At 37.5% G+C, this 14,464-nt stretch overlaps 1 protein-coding gene across 2 annotated transcripts in view; it reads right to left on the reverse strand.

The window, feature by feature from the left end:
- LOC109423928 (bone morphogenetic protein receptor type-1B) overlaps window positions 1–14,464 on the reverse strand; it is a 726,945-nt gene that overhangs the window by 231,484 nt on the left and 480,997 nt on the right. The window contains exon 2 of one of the 2 annotated variants that reach the window (XM_062849818.1): window positions 8,137–8,187. The exons of the other annotated variant lie outside the window; for it this stretch is intronic. Coding sequence (XP_062705802.1) covers window positions 8,137–8,187 — 51 coding nt within the window. The remainder of the gene's footprint in view (window positions 1–8,136; window positions 8,188–14,464) is intronic. 2 annotated transcript variants of the gene reach the window in all.

The following is a 14,464-nucleotide window of genomic DNA, read 5'->3' on the forward strand; positions in this document are numbered from 1 at the left end:
TCAGCGAGTTTCTCCAGAAATTCCTCCGTGAATTTATCTAGGAATTCCTCTGGGAATTTCTCCAAGAATTCCTCCAGGATTTTCTTTGGGGATTCCTCAAGCACTTCCATCAGGAATTCCTTCGGTAATTTGTCCAGGAATTTTTCCAGCAACCACTAGGAAGACCCTTAAGATACTTAAGAATAGGGACATTCAGATAATCGAGAGAGAGCATTGAGATGGCCCATCCATCAGAGCTATTTTTGGAAGGATAAGAAAGAGTTTATCGAAGTGGCTGCCAATGAATATCAGTAGGATACTTGCGGTTTGACAGGGTGTCCCCTATAGGAAAGGAGAATAAATCCTACGGAACAACAGCCCTCAAAAGAACGTTTGGATGAGGAAGAGGGGTGGCTTCTCTGTACTCATATGGTGGACTCTCTAATCATATAAAAATAAATCTAAAAATAAAACATCCTAATTATTTTCTCACATTTATTGAACCTACTGCACAGTAAAAATAAAAAGAATGCTTGCAAGACCATCTGGAGAACCCCTAATGAGCGGAACATTGGGATGACTCCTAAGGGACTTCATGAAAGCTCTCAAAGGACAAGTGCTTTCTAAACATTTCTCCGAAAACTCTTTTAAAATTTAGAATTTAATTTTAATTTTAAGAATATTTCAAATTTTTAAGAAGATTTTCGCAGGATTTCCTAGAATGATTCGAACAAGGTTATTTAGGAAATTCCTTCGAGGATTGCTATGGAAGTTCGTGCATGTGTGTCTTCAAACATTTCTGTAAGAATATCCCATCAATATTCTTCTGAAAATTTCTCAAGAATTCTAGAAACTTCTTTAAGGTTTTTCAAGAAGTTCTTCCAGAGATTTTATTAAAAGATGCAATTCCAGGAAAACAAATTGACAAATATTCGGAGATTATTCCGGAGATTCATACGAAAATTCCTCTAGGGATTTCCTTTAGAAATGCAGATTTTTCTCTGGAAATCTTTAAGAAATTATTGTTAAAATTTCGTATATTCAGAGACAATTTTCACTAGAAAATTTACAAAAGATTCTGAAAGTTTCTCCGGAGATTTCTCCACAATTTTCTCCAGATATTCCTCTAGAGATTGCTCAGGGTTTTTTCAGGTCTTATTTTTTCATAAACTTTTCCAGTGATGCTTTAGAATTTTCTTCAACAATTTCTTCAGAAATGTTTTCAGAATCTATTCCATGGGATTATGCAAAGAATTCATCAAGAAACCTGTCTATAAATACATGCAAAACGACGATCTATAACATTTTTCCAGTTTTTTTTCCATGTTTCTGCTGGATTTTCTTCATTGATTTTATGTAATTCTTCTATGAATTCCTCCAGGCCTCAGGAATTCATTTATAGATTTATACAAAAATTCGATCAGTACCTTTGTCTGCATTTTCTGCAGGAATTTTGGTAGATATTTTCAAAAGATTCCTTCAAAAAAAAAACTTTAAGGATATCTGCAATACTTCTCTCAAGAAATGTTGCTTAGAATTTTTTCCTTGAAATAACGTTCAGAGTTCCTAAATTGGTTTTTTTTATGATTTTTTTTTAGAAATTAAGGAAATATCTTAAGGAGTTTCTTTAGGTGCTCTCCAAGGAATTTTTGTCCTAGAATCACTTCAGAAAATGTTCAAGAATTCTAGGAATTCTTGATATCTAGAAAACTCCAAAGTTGTAACAATGATATTTGAAAAATGGATTCCTTCAGACAATCATCCAGGCATATTTTTAGAATTGCATTCAGAGATTCTTTCAAGAATTCTTCCTGGCATTTTTGTACATTCTCTCGAAGAACTTCTGAAAAAAACAAACAATCCCTAAAAAAAATGAAAACATTTCTACATGAATCTTTGAAGGAACCACAGGAGCAGCCACAGAAGCAATTTCCAAAATAAAACCGTGTTAAAATTTCACATGGAATTCTTAGAGGAAGCCATAGAAGCATTTCCGAAAAAATATTATAGGGTTTTCTAAAGAAGTTTTTCGATGAATTTCTGTAAAATTCACGAAATAACTGTTGAAGAAATCCTGCACTGAAATTCCTGAAGAAATCTCCTAAACTCTGGAGAAGCCTCTGAAGATGTTTTTGAATGAATCGCTGATGGAATGTCAGAGGAAACCCGAGCGAGGAATTTCTGAAAAAACATCCCTGGGATATTTTTGAAGAAAACACAGCAGGAAGTTTTAAAAAGCCTCGTAGACAAATACCTGCAAGAATTCCTCGGAAAAGTCTTGGATGGAATTCCTAGGAAAGTTTATTGAGTAATCTTAGAAAATTCCTGAAGAAATTGTTTAACAAAATTTCCAAAGGAGACTGTTAAGATTTTTTTTTAAATCCGTGATGAAATTTTCAGAGGAATTTTGAACTCTTGATTTTACGAATGAATCGCAGAAAGCATTTTTAAAGGTATTCCTCAAGCTATTTGCGGACATGCTTATGAAAAAATTCCTGTAGGGATACTTGAAAAAAAAAAAACGTCTAGCTAAGCTTTTGCAAAGATCTTCAGAAAATTCTTGAAATAGTTTGACAAAGGGTATTATCAGTATCTGTTCGTCATGAAGGGTTTTTGTCGGCTAAATTACCTGAAACTTGGTCATATAAAAACAGCGTGGTTGTGGAGGTTTTGAGGCCAATTCTGAGTTCAACAGCCATGGCGAAGAGAATAAAATTGCCGAAAATACACAATTTGCCCTATTTCTAAAATAATTCCTGTTGGAATTCCTAGGAAAAATTTGTAAATAAATTCCTCAAAGAATTCACAGAGAGATTCTGAGAGTGACCCTTTAAGGAAACGCTGAAGGAATTTCAAAAGACAATTACACCGTCTTCGACCTTGCGCGGCCTCTACAGACTGAACATTACTAACATTCGACAACGGACCATACAGTGGAATTGACCCATACTCCGAGGCTTACGAGACACCTGAACGGCTGACGCCGCTAACCGCTCGCCCACGAACAAATTCCGGTGGGACTTTTTAATGAAATTCTTGAACAAATCTCTGGTGAACTGCCTGAACGAAACTTTGGTACATTTTTCGAAGAAACCTCTGGAATCTTTGATAGAATTAGTTCCAGAGGAAATGCCTGTAGAAATGTACAAAGGAGATTCCCAAAGGAATCCCTGGAAAAATTTCTGAAGTATCCCTGGCGTAGTTTCAGAAAAAACTCAAAAAAAATTACATATAAGTATTTCTGGATAAATTTCTGGAGAAATTCTCAAGGGAAATTCTGAATAAAAATTTTCTGAAAACATGCATGGAGCAATTTTGAAAGTAATCCATAAATGATTCTTCGTGAAATGCTGGGACAAACTATTCAAGGTATGTCATAAAGAATTTCTGGAGAAATCTCCAGAGGAATTTCTTAAAGAACCCCTGGAAGACTTTTCGAGGAAAATTTTGGAAAAAGGAGTCTGTAAAAGTTTTCTAGGAAAACCGTGAAGTAATTTCTAGAGGAATACTGATCTTTTGATTATCTGAAGGAATCGCCGAAAGCGTTTCTGAAGAAATTCCTGAAGGAATTCTCGTATGAAATTTTGAATAAATTGATAAAGGAATTTCTACCCCATAGAAGGTTTTCTAGAGGAGTTATTGGAGAATTTTTTGAAGGATCCTCTAAAAGTAAACCTGCATGAAATTCTAGAGCAATTTCTAAAGAAATCCATGGTGGATGTTCTAAAAAAACTTTCGAAAGGGACTTTTTTAAAGATTTTCTAAAGGAATTCAAGGAGAAATTTCCCAATGTATTCTTAGCAGAACTTTTTCTAAATGCTACGGAAAATTTTCTGAAGAAATTGCTTTTGAAATTTCCGAAGGATTTTCACAGGAATCCATGGAGTAATGTCTGAAGATATCCATGACTTGTTTTCCAAATGCATTCATCAAAGGAAGGAATCTCTCAAATAATTTCTGAAGAAAGCATCAAAGGATTTCTGAAGAAATTCATGGACGAATTTCTGAAGTAATCTTTGCAAGATTTTCTAAAAATTTTCTTTTGTGAAATTTCGGAGAAATGGCTATAAAAATATCTGAATTAATTCCTTTTAAAATCTCTAGAAATCCCTGGAGAAAATTTAGGTATGAATCCTTGATAGATTTTTAAGATGTTTCCAGGGAGTTAGTGGGCACTCATACTGGTAGGAAATAAATTTAGTCTTTTTTATCTCAAGGGCTGATTAGTCAGTGAGTAACTTGGAGTAACCTCGATTACATCACTGCAAGGGACATCAAAATGATTGAAAAAAAATGGCATTAGAATGGCTCAAAAGAGCTTTTAGAAAAGTCTTAAAGGCATTATTAGGGGGAACATTAGGATGATTTCTCAGGGATGTTAGGATGGCCTCTAATGGAATCAAGAATGCTTCCTAAGAAATGAAAATGTGGCTTCGAAAGAACAATTGAATGATTTTCAACAGACATTAGGGTAGCTTCAATGCAAGGTTATGAATAGACAGAGACAAAATTAATACCATAGTTTTTCCATGTCGAATTGTCCACGTATACCATGTGGGCTCTACCCCATTTGGCATAATGCCATTTGGCATAACGCAGTTTGGCATAATGCCATTTGGCATAAAGGCCATTTGGCATAATGGCCATTTGGCATAATGCCGTTTGGCATAACACGAGGATCAGCCTTCTTGGTAAGAATGTGCATAATATTTGTTATGCCAAATGGCCATTATGCCAAATGGCCGTTATGCCAAAATGGCTTTTATGCCAAATGGCATTATGCCAAACGGCATTATGCCAAATGGCATTATGCCAAATGGCATTATGCCAAATCGGGTAGTGCCTACCATGTGCTGGTATAGTTTCTAACACACCTGAGTTTTCTGAAAGAAATATTGAAAAAGGAAAGTCTCTAATGAACTCTCCCTACAATCAGTAAAACATGTTGCGGAATTGCTTGACAATTTTATAATAGAAATGATAATGGAACGTAAAATAAGTGTGTTTCAACATTAAAGTATTTTTTTTTTCAAATGAGTGTAATCAGTTTTGTACCTTTTAATTCCACCCCATTTATATAGGGCGGAATTAAAAGGTACAAAACTGATTACACTCATTCGAAGAGGGTATTCTGCTTAGAGGGTTCGAAGAGTCGGTACAAGATTAAAGAAATATTTTTGATTGCAAAAATAACAGAGGGAATCCTTGAAATTTGCTAAAGATTTTGGGAATTCTTATAAATAGTTCTAAATTTTCCTTTGAACGAATCTCAGGTTATTCTGAGGAATCCGAGAAGAATAATGCTTAAAAAGACCAGGTGTAGAATTGAGAAGGACTCCAATGAGATGCTCCTACAGGAATTAAAAAAAAAATAAAAGGATTTCCAAACCCCGAAAGTAATTTGGTAAGAAACTCCTGAAGAATTTTTTTGAGAAACTCGTGAAAGAATTAACGAGAAATTTCTGTTAGAATTTCTAAAAAAATCTTCAACAAAAGTTTCAGAAGGAGCTCATAAATAAGTTATAGAAAAAAAAATCCCGAAGAAATTCCTGGGGGAATTTTAGAGAAGCTCTCGGTGAAACTCTTTAGGAAATTGCTAAGGCACATCTGAAAGGAATCTTTGCAGGAGCTCACGGATGAATTCTCAAGGGAACTGCTGGAGAAATTCTTGGTGAAATTTCCGGAAAAGTGTGAAACTCTCGAAGAAATTTCCAGTAAAAAATCATAAAAAAATAATAAAAAAAACACTCTGAAGGTAATTCTTTAAAGATCTCTTGGAGGAATATTTGGAAAAAAAATAAAGAAAAATCCCGGTGAACTTCTGAAAGAATTTACGGACAATAACTTAAAAGTATTTCCCGGAAGAACTCCCAAAGGAGTTCTCGGTGATATTATTGAAAAAAAAACTCTAGAAAAAAAAACTACTGAGGCAATTCCAGGGTTACTCTTGAAGAAATATCCAGAGAAACTTAAGAAGTTTTCCGGGAGGAAAGTTTTAATTAGTTTCCGGATAAAGTTCTTAAGTAACTCATGAAGCAAACCCGTGGAGAAATTTTCGGAAAAACTTCTCAGAAAAAATCTTGACGGAAAAAAGTCACTTTTCTAATAAAATTTCCACAGGAACTCCCAAAGAATTTTCAAAATAATTTATAAAGCAATCATTACATCAATTTTCAAAGGAATTGCTACAGAAGCCATTTGCATAGACAAATCAGAATATATTTTCAACAATAACAGAAGGATTTTCCAAAACAAACTCCAATGGAAATGATGAATCTATTCTTAAAGGAATTCCAGAGATTTTTTCGAAATAATTTCAAAAGCAGTTGCCGAAGAAGTTTCCGAAGAAGTAGTCGACAAAAATTCAATATAATGGTTAACCTTCCAGGACGCGCGCCATCAAGCAACCGAAACTGCACCGCGCGCACGTTGTATACAACGAGCGAGGTTTTTTGGTGCTGTTGTACTTTTTACAACAGCGCGCGCGCTGAAGGGTTAAAGGAGTTCCCAAAGGAATTCATAATATACGCCGAAAAAATTCTCAGAATAATTATGGAAGAAACTTGGAAACTTGGAACCAATTTTGCAAATCAATCGAAGAAGTAGTAAATGCCGAAGGAACCGAAATTTCAAACGCATTCTTGGTTGAAAATTTCCAAGAGTATGTTAAGAGTTTCGTTTTATAGTTTCCTTTGATAAATAATTCCTTGTACAATTCCTTCGACAAACTCTTCTAAGAATACGTTTTAAAAAGCAGATAGAAAAGGCAATTTTATAAAAAAAAACTGAATTTGGAATTAATGAAAAATAATTATTCAAAAGAAAAATCAAAGTAAAAAAGCAAAACTTTACTGATATAGAATGCAATGAAATGGTGTTTCCATGTCACAATTTGGCTCGAGAACAGATCAACGAATTTATATTATTGTTTAACTGTGATATTCGTACAGATCTGTGTTAAAAATGATTGAAAAAGCAAAAAAAAAAAAAACAGGATAAGCTTAAATAACATTTAACGGTGGATGCTTTATGGAATGTCAAACAACCAACGCTGCAGGCAGTACGATGTTTACCGAAAAAACTTTTGATAAAAAAACAAACATATAAAAATGCATGTCTGGCAACACTGCTGAGAACTATACTTGATTTCCTATACTGCAATTTTGTGTAAAGCTAGAGTTACTGTCAAACTTATTATTTATTCATGATCATAATCATTTGCTATCGGTAGGTCTGATTGATACCTTTGCATACTTCACCGATGACAGTTTGTATTCATAGTTTTAAAGCATTCTGTTTAACAAATCTACTGAAATCAGATTGTTGCTCATCATTGTTGCAATCTTTGATTATTTTTTATATCTGCGGTAAAACTTTGACAAATGCTAAGAATTGTAAGGCTACTGCAGAGTGGAAAAAGTGCTACAAATTTTGCAATATTTCTATAAAAACAATTGTTTATCGTGTACAACATTCGCACAGAAATTTTAAAACAAAATAAACATGAATTGTTAACAATTGTTGGTTCAATCGGTAAAAATGTGTGTGTGTTTTTTATTATTTTAACTTTTTAATTTATGCTATTTGCAATTGCAAAATCCGAAAATCATGGGTTCAACAATTCAATTATCTTCATCATCATTTAGAAGTTTTATAGCATAGATAAAGATAAATGTACAAACTTTTTATTGATTTTTTATTGTGAGTCATTCGTGTCCACCGACTTGATGCAGTTGTTTGACTTAACACAGTGTTTTGGAGTATTTTTTAGGTGTATTACGACCAACCTGCGTTCGAGACGTCAGTTCGAGACTTTGGAGACGGATTGCGCGTAGTTGCGTGAAATGGACCATAATTATAAATTGCAACTTCATGCATAGACGGATTTCCACAGTTCGGTACAAGTCACAGCACAGGGCACATGGCACATGTGATGCCTCACAGCCCAGCAGAGCGCAAAGGGGCGTGTCCTTCCTTGACGGTTGTGGATAAACAGAGCATAGCATGAAAACGGTACCTACACACTTGGACCGGACGCGCGAACGTGAATCGTTAGTGGACAGGTGTTCTACTGATTTGGATTGGAACATCATGATTGAGTGAAGTAATATTCTCAAAATTTCCAGTTTCTTAAATGTAAAAAACTAAACTAATTACCTGCAGAACATGATTCATCCGTAGACTGTTGGCAGTATTCCTGTGGTATACCTGTAAATAATCATAAAAAAGAATATACTTTAGTTATGTGACATAGATTGTGCACCTCATGAGGAAATCTTTATCAAAACTGTGCAATTCAAAATTGAGTCTTTCAATCTAAGGTATATCATAGAAAGTCAGACAATCTTTCTTCGATTTCTCCAGATATTCATCAAGGAACTGCTCCTAATTGCCAAAACAATCGATTGGCAACTTCTTCCTGCAATTTCTTTAAAAAAAAATTCCTGCAATTTCTTAAAGAATTTCCTAAAAAGTTTTCTAAAGATTCCTCCAGAGTTTTCTTCAAAGTTTGTTTCAGAATTTTCTCAAGGAATTTATCCAGAAATTCCCGTTCATTGTGATACCTCCAAGAATTCCTCTAGGGGTAATTCAAGGAACCAAACTAGGGATTCCTCCACGAGCTTTGGAATTCCTCTAGAGATTCGCCAAAGAATTCTTTTCGGGATTCTTCCAGAGCTCCTTTGGTAACTTATCTGGGAATATGTTTAGGGATTTCTTTAAAAAATCTTCTAGGGATTTCCCCAATCATTCTTATAGAAAACACTTCAGATTTTATGGGGTCCTCCAGAAATTCCATTAAGGATTTCTCTAGGAATTCCGTCATTGATTTATTCATGAGGAACGTTACGAACTCATCTAAAAATTCCTCCATGATTGCATAGGCTCCATAAAAGTGTCGAGTAATGGAATCAAAACACTATTATGAAACAAAAAAAAAAGATCAAATAACATCCAGGTTGTCTGACAATGAATTTGAATGATCACCAATACGTGTGCCACCAGGTCACTACTTAGTACCATTCGGATGCTAATCAATCTGCTACCTGATGGAATTCGCATAGTTTACTCGGCGACAGGCCGTATCAACATTCAGCACAACTTCTAACATTGTCTGCGAATTGTTTCGGTTCACTAAATTATATCTTTCTCTGTTAATCCCACCCAATCGACTTTGATTTTATGGGCCACCACCAGCTGCTACTACTGAATCAATCAACCCCAACTTTCCAACAGTTCCCCAATCCAAACCAAGTCAAACTCGAACTCGAATAATTTAAATTTAATTGTAATTTTATGTAATTTTTACGACGCATCGCCGCCGTACCCGATCGACCCGAGTTTTCGTGCTCCTATTTATCTTTCGTCCACCTCCCCCAGCCAACACCACACAAGTTTGAAAATCGTAAAATCCGAATTCAATATCCGTGCGATGTGTGGTGTGGATGTGGATTGACCAAATTAGCACACAGCAACCGAAAAGAAGCTGATCGACGCTTCCAACTATAGGTATCTGGACACGAATGCGATTTGTTAAGGAAAACGCGTCTCCGATCGCGGGAAAAGGAAACCCTCTTAATTACGTATAGATAGGTATCGATCGATCGATCGATCAGAGCCCCCGGATCGGTTAGGTTCGGTTGGTAGGCGAAATAATTGATATGTAATCAGACAAACTGGATATTAATTATGCGAATAATAAAAGCCTACACGAGAGCGTGGAGGATCGTAAAATAAATAATTTCGGGACGGAAAGTGAAACCTTGCGTAGTGTGGACGGTTGACGGTTGAGGTAGTGATGGAAATCGATCCCGATGGATTTCTGGTTGTCAGTTGCTTATCTGATGGTCGTCAAATGTGCGGAGACGGATTTAAAACTGGGGTAGGGTGTCCCGAAATGTTATTTTGTCAAAAATATAAGGGTGAAATTTAGTTCTTCTGCAAGATTCCTTCAATAGTCCAACCAGAAATCATCTGAAGCAATAGAAATAATAATCGAGTTTCTTTAGAAATCTCAGTAGATATTCCTTGAGGATCTTGAAGGATTCTTTGGGGAAATTCCCAGCGAAATTCCCTAAAAGATACCTTGATAAATACCCAAAGAAACTCGTACAGATGTTCCTGGTAGAATATCTATAGAAACAAAACCCCAAGTCCTTATACAAGTTTCTCGAGGAATCTCTGAAGAGAAGTTTTAGAGAAATTCCAGAAGAAGGCTTAGGAACCTCTAGAGTAATTCATGAAGAATTTCTGGAGCTATTTCAGAAAGATCTAGGGCTTCCTAGAAAGCTGAGAGGAAGTCTTGGAGAAATTCTTGGATAAATTCTTTGATTCCTTGCAGTTCACGTGAGATTTTCCGCAGTCTGGTAGATCCAATGTTTAAGTAAATGAGTAAAGCTCATCTAATCTACAAACGTAACCAGTCTGGAACGTCTTCAATCCCTTCTGAAACTGCTTGAAACGTTTATGCCACGCTTTAAAACGCCTCTGAGATCCCCCTTAAGCTTATCTCAGGGCTGTGATCCTAAATGATTTAAAAAATACTGTTGAACCCTTCCAAATATACCCCCACCAGGCCCGTGCACAGAAGGGAGGGGTTTTCCCTATTTCGGCAATAGGCAGAGGGGCGCCTAGTGTATGGAGCATCGGTAATGGGGGGGTTTACAACCCAAAGACTGAACCCCCCCCCCCCCTTGTGCACGGGCTTGACCCCCACACTCCCATGAACGCCACTGAAACTCAATGGAATCGCCCAATACAATACGTCTCTGAAAACCGCTGAAAATATTTTTAAACTTCCTGAAACGGATCCGCCAACCCCTGAAACTCCCTCGGATCCCCTGTAACGCACATGAGATCTTCTGAAATCTCCAAAAAACGCTTCTGTAACTCCTCCGAAATCTTCTGAAAATCCTTTGAATCTTCCTGAAATGCTATCGAAAACCCCCTGAAATCCCCTCGGACCAGGTCCGACAGACACTCCTAAACCCCCGAAAACGGCTGTGAACTCGCTGAAAATCATCCGAAATCTTGTCCAAAATTTCTTGAAATACCACCGAAAACCACCTGATATCTCATCAGACCTTTTGTAACGCACCTAAGACCCTCCGAAACACCCTATAACGCTCCTGTCAACCCCCTAAAATTATCTGAAATATCCTGAGAAGTCACTGACCTCCAGAAACCCCCTCGGACCCCAAGTAACACACCAGAGACCCGTCTTTTTAGGGTAACGTCTGTGAAACTCACAACTCATCAAACCCCGAGCTTAGTTTCGGCTTAGAATTCGCAGGAGACCACGTACTTTCCGAAACTAACCCATTGAGGAACAGGTGCAGCATCCAGTTCGCAAAGGTTCGTTCTGAACGTCGTCATGCTTGTCGCTCAGCAGTTCATCGCAGGAGTACTTCGTTTTTTAAAGATTTTGAAAGAAGAGCTTGCCTTGAGCTACTACAGTATGTATAGAGGTCCAACGAGCCCGTAAGGTTCAAACAGCCGCGCTAATTTGGATAGAACAATATCATGCGTGATTGGTTCGTCCAACCTCTAGTCTGAAACTTCAATCTTAAGCGTATCCGAAGCTGGCTGCCACGTAATGCCTAATGTCTGCATTGTCCTGTTCTATTCTAAATTTTCGAATTTTGGAATACCACTTACCGGAGTTAAAGCCTATGTAGAAGTTCCAAAACCTCCTAGCAGAGCTGTTTACAGGCTCCATTGTATGCGAGCCTGTCAACCGCTCTTTTTGACCTCTGCTGATTGCGCCTAGTGGATATTGCGCTGCTCCATCTTGAGCGCATGTGTTCATACTACCGAGTAGATGAAGTTCCGTACGTGAGCCCTCATCAACAGAATTTCCCCAAAACATGTTGTGAAGTAGCTGAACTAGCTGAAGCATTGAGACGTTTCTCCATCGTTAGGTACTCTTTCTTCACTATTGTTCCAGTATATGCTTCCGTTTTGACAGTGTTCATCCCAGTCGAGTAAAAGTCTGCTCGAACATATGGGTTCACATGTCGACTTCTCGATCAAAAGACGGCGGCATCTTTCTCATATCCAGAATCGAGCTAACAGTTCGTGAAGCTGTTTCATAGTCACCGGCGAAGATGCTACTGTGCTACAACCTAGCATACAACAGAAGTTTCAGGTAGTTCGCCTGGAACAATCCATCACAGCTCGTTAGACAGCATCTGCTGCGCATTCAACAGAAAATTGTAGAAAATGACTGCTCATAAACTCACATCGACTTTTTTTTTTATCTAATTCATTTAATTAAGGCTCAATCGCTTTAACGCATTACGGAGCCGATATTCATGTCGGTATTAATTATATACAGATGTATTCTTATGTAGAACAGTTAGTACTGGACGCGGCCAAAGTGGCAGCTCGAGATTAGAAAGTCACAAATACTTTAAGGATGGACAGGGTTTGAATTGGGGTTTCAAGCTTCTCTACAGCACATCCGGGCGGTATCTTTGAGTGTGTTCGTCGCCATCACGCGAATGAAATTTCAACTTACATCCAAACCATTCCAACACGCTCGCATTCGCAAGTTGACATCGACTTATCTGGATTTATTGAAGGTTGGATCAGCGATAACGATTTCTGCAGGCGGATTCCAGGACGAAACATCAAAGCTTTACTGAGGTGAGTTTTAAATAGTCTTCGGAAGCACGTAGAACTTCAGGCTTGCACGACATATATGACGAATTGCCCGATGCAATAGATGCTGGCACGGAAGCGGGAACCACTGGTCTTGATGGATCTCCAAAAAATCTTCAATGGCTTCATACGATGATGGGATATATCTAGATCCATGGTGCGTTTCCCAGTCGTGTTGTTATCTAGTTTCGGAAAGAGCCGATAACAAAGTGCTAACTTTGATGTTAAATGATCCTCTGTGATGGGTTTTTCGATTCTTGGAGTTCAACATAGTGATTTAAGCCAGGGTGAAGTTTTCTGTAGTAGTTTGAATTTGGGTAATTTGTTAGCGATGAACTTAGATAGTTGAACTTATCTATATCCTGTTCAACTACTTGTTGCCGTGTGGACTTGCAATTATCACGAAAGATCATCGATTCTGAAAGCTTTCCAGAAAAGATAGGAAACCTAGACTCTGGATACTTTATTCGAGATAACTGCCAAACGTCTACCTTTGAGTGCTGAACCACGACAGCTTCAGTGTTTTTGTTTGGCATCAAGTGAAGCTTTTTCAAGCGAAAGTGTTTATTTTAAAGTCTACGAAGATGTCTCATTTTCTCCCTGACGTGCTTCTGCTCCGGATAGCGATCGGTAGCTCCTCCTTCAAATTGCAAAACACTTCTGTCACGTTCTTCTCACCAACTCTTTCTTTTATGTTTTACAACGAGATTCAGCAGACATAGCGTTAAGCTGTTAGTACATAGGGTCAAATATTTGTCCAAAAAGAAACCAATGCTCAAACATCTTGTTTGACTCGATCGAATTTTCATTAGTGTCAAACTGATGTTGTTTCTTGAGTTCTTTCCTTGTCAAATATTTGACCCTGTGTACTACACGTCTTACTGCTGCGCGATGGCCCGTAGATCAACGGCCGTTATATTTTCTGACTTTAATTGCAATTTATGCTCCTTTGAGTTTATTTGTTTCTACTGTTTGCAAACCTGGCATTGACACAATATGCAGATCAAGCCAGATACCTCAACCATTAAATCTTATAAACACATTTCATTACTTATTTGATGATCTCCGTTGATCTTTAGATGTTTACTCTGCGCTCGGAGTACAGGAACGGCGGTCCATTCGTTCCACACGCTCGTTATTCTGAGGGATGACTCTGGATTGTTGTATCAACCACTCACGTAACCCCTAGCAGACACGTCTTCTTGCTGGGACAAATGGTAGAGTCTCTCATGTTCTCAGGCGTTCAAGAACATCGTCCGAGGCCGCATAAGTTTTCGGAGGATTTTCTTGCGGAATTCTCGGAGAAAAACGTAGTGGAAATCTTCGAGGAATCCCTAGAAGAACTCCTGAAGAAATCTTTAGAGAAGCTCCAAGAGCAATTCCTGGAGGAATTTCTAGGAGAATTATTTAAGAATCGTTAGATCGTTAGAGAAATTCCCAGAGGAGAAGAATTTTCTAATAAATCACTATAGTCATTTTCAGAGGAAATGCCAGACTCCACAGAGAAAAATGGACTCACAGAGGAACTGGTGAAGGAATGGCCAGAGAAATTTCGTGTTGACCTAAAGGTATTCCAAAACGAACACCTGAAATAATTCCTAGAGGAAGGCCTAGAGCAGCCTTTCCCTAACTTTTTTACCGACGTGCGTATTTTTTTTTTGTTTATTCCTTGTTGGGTATATAAGTCACTGCGACCTGTTTTTAGATCTATTGTGACAAATGCCCCAGTTTAGTTTAGCTATGTCAAGTTGACGTATCACCGTTGGAGTTAGCAATAATCAAACCTTGACTGTAAGCATGATCCCAACACGGTGCCACAGTTCGG

This window comes from Aedes albopictus, chromosome 2 (genome assembly GCF_035046485.1).
Source record: "Aedes albopictus strain Foshan chromosome 2, AalbF5, whole genome shotgun sequence".
In the NCBI taxonomy this organism is placed as follows: Eukaryota; Metazoa; Arthropoda; class Insecta; order Diptera; family Culicidae; genus Aedes; species Aedes albopictus.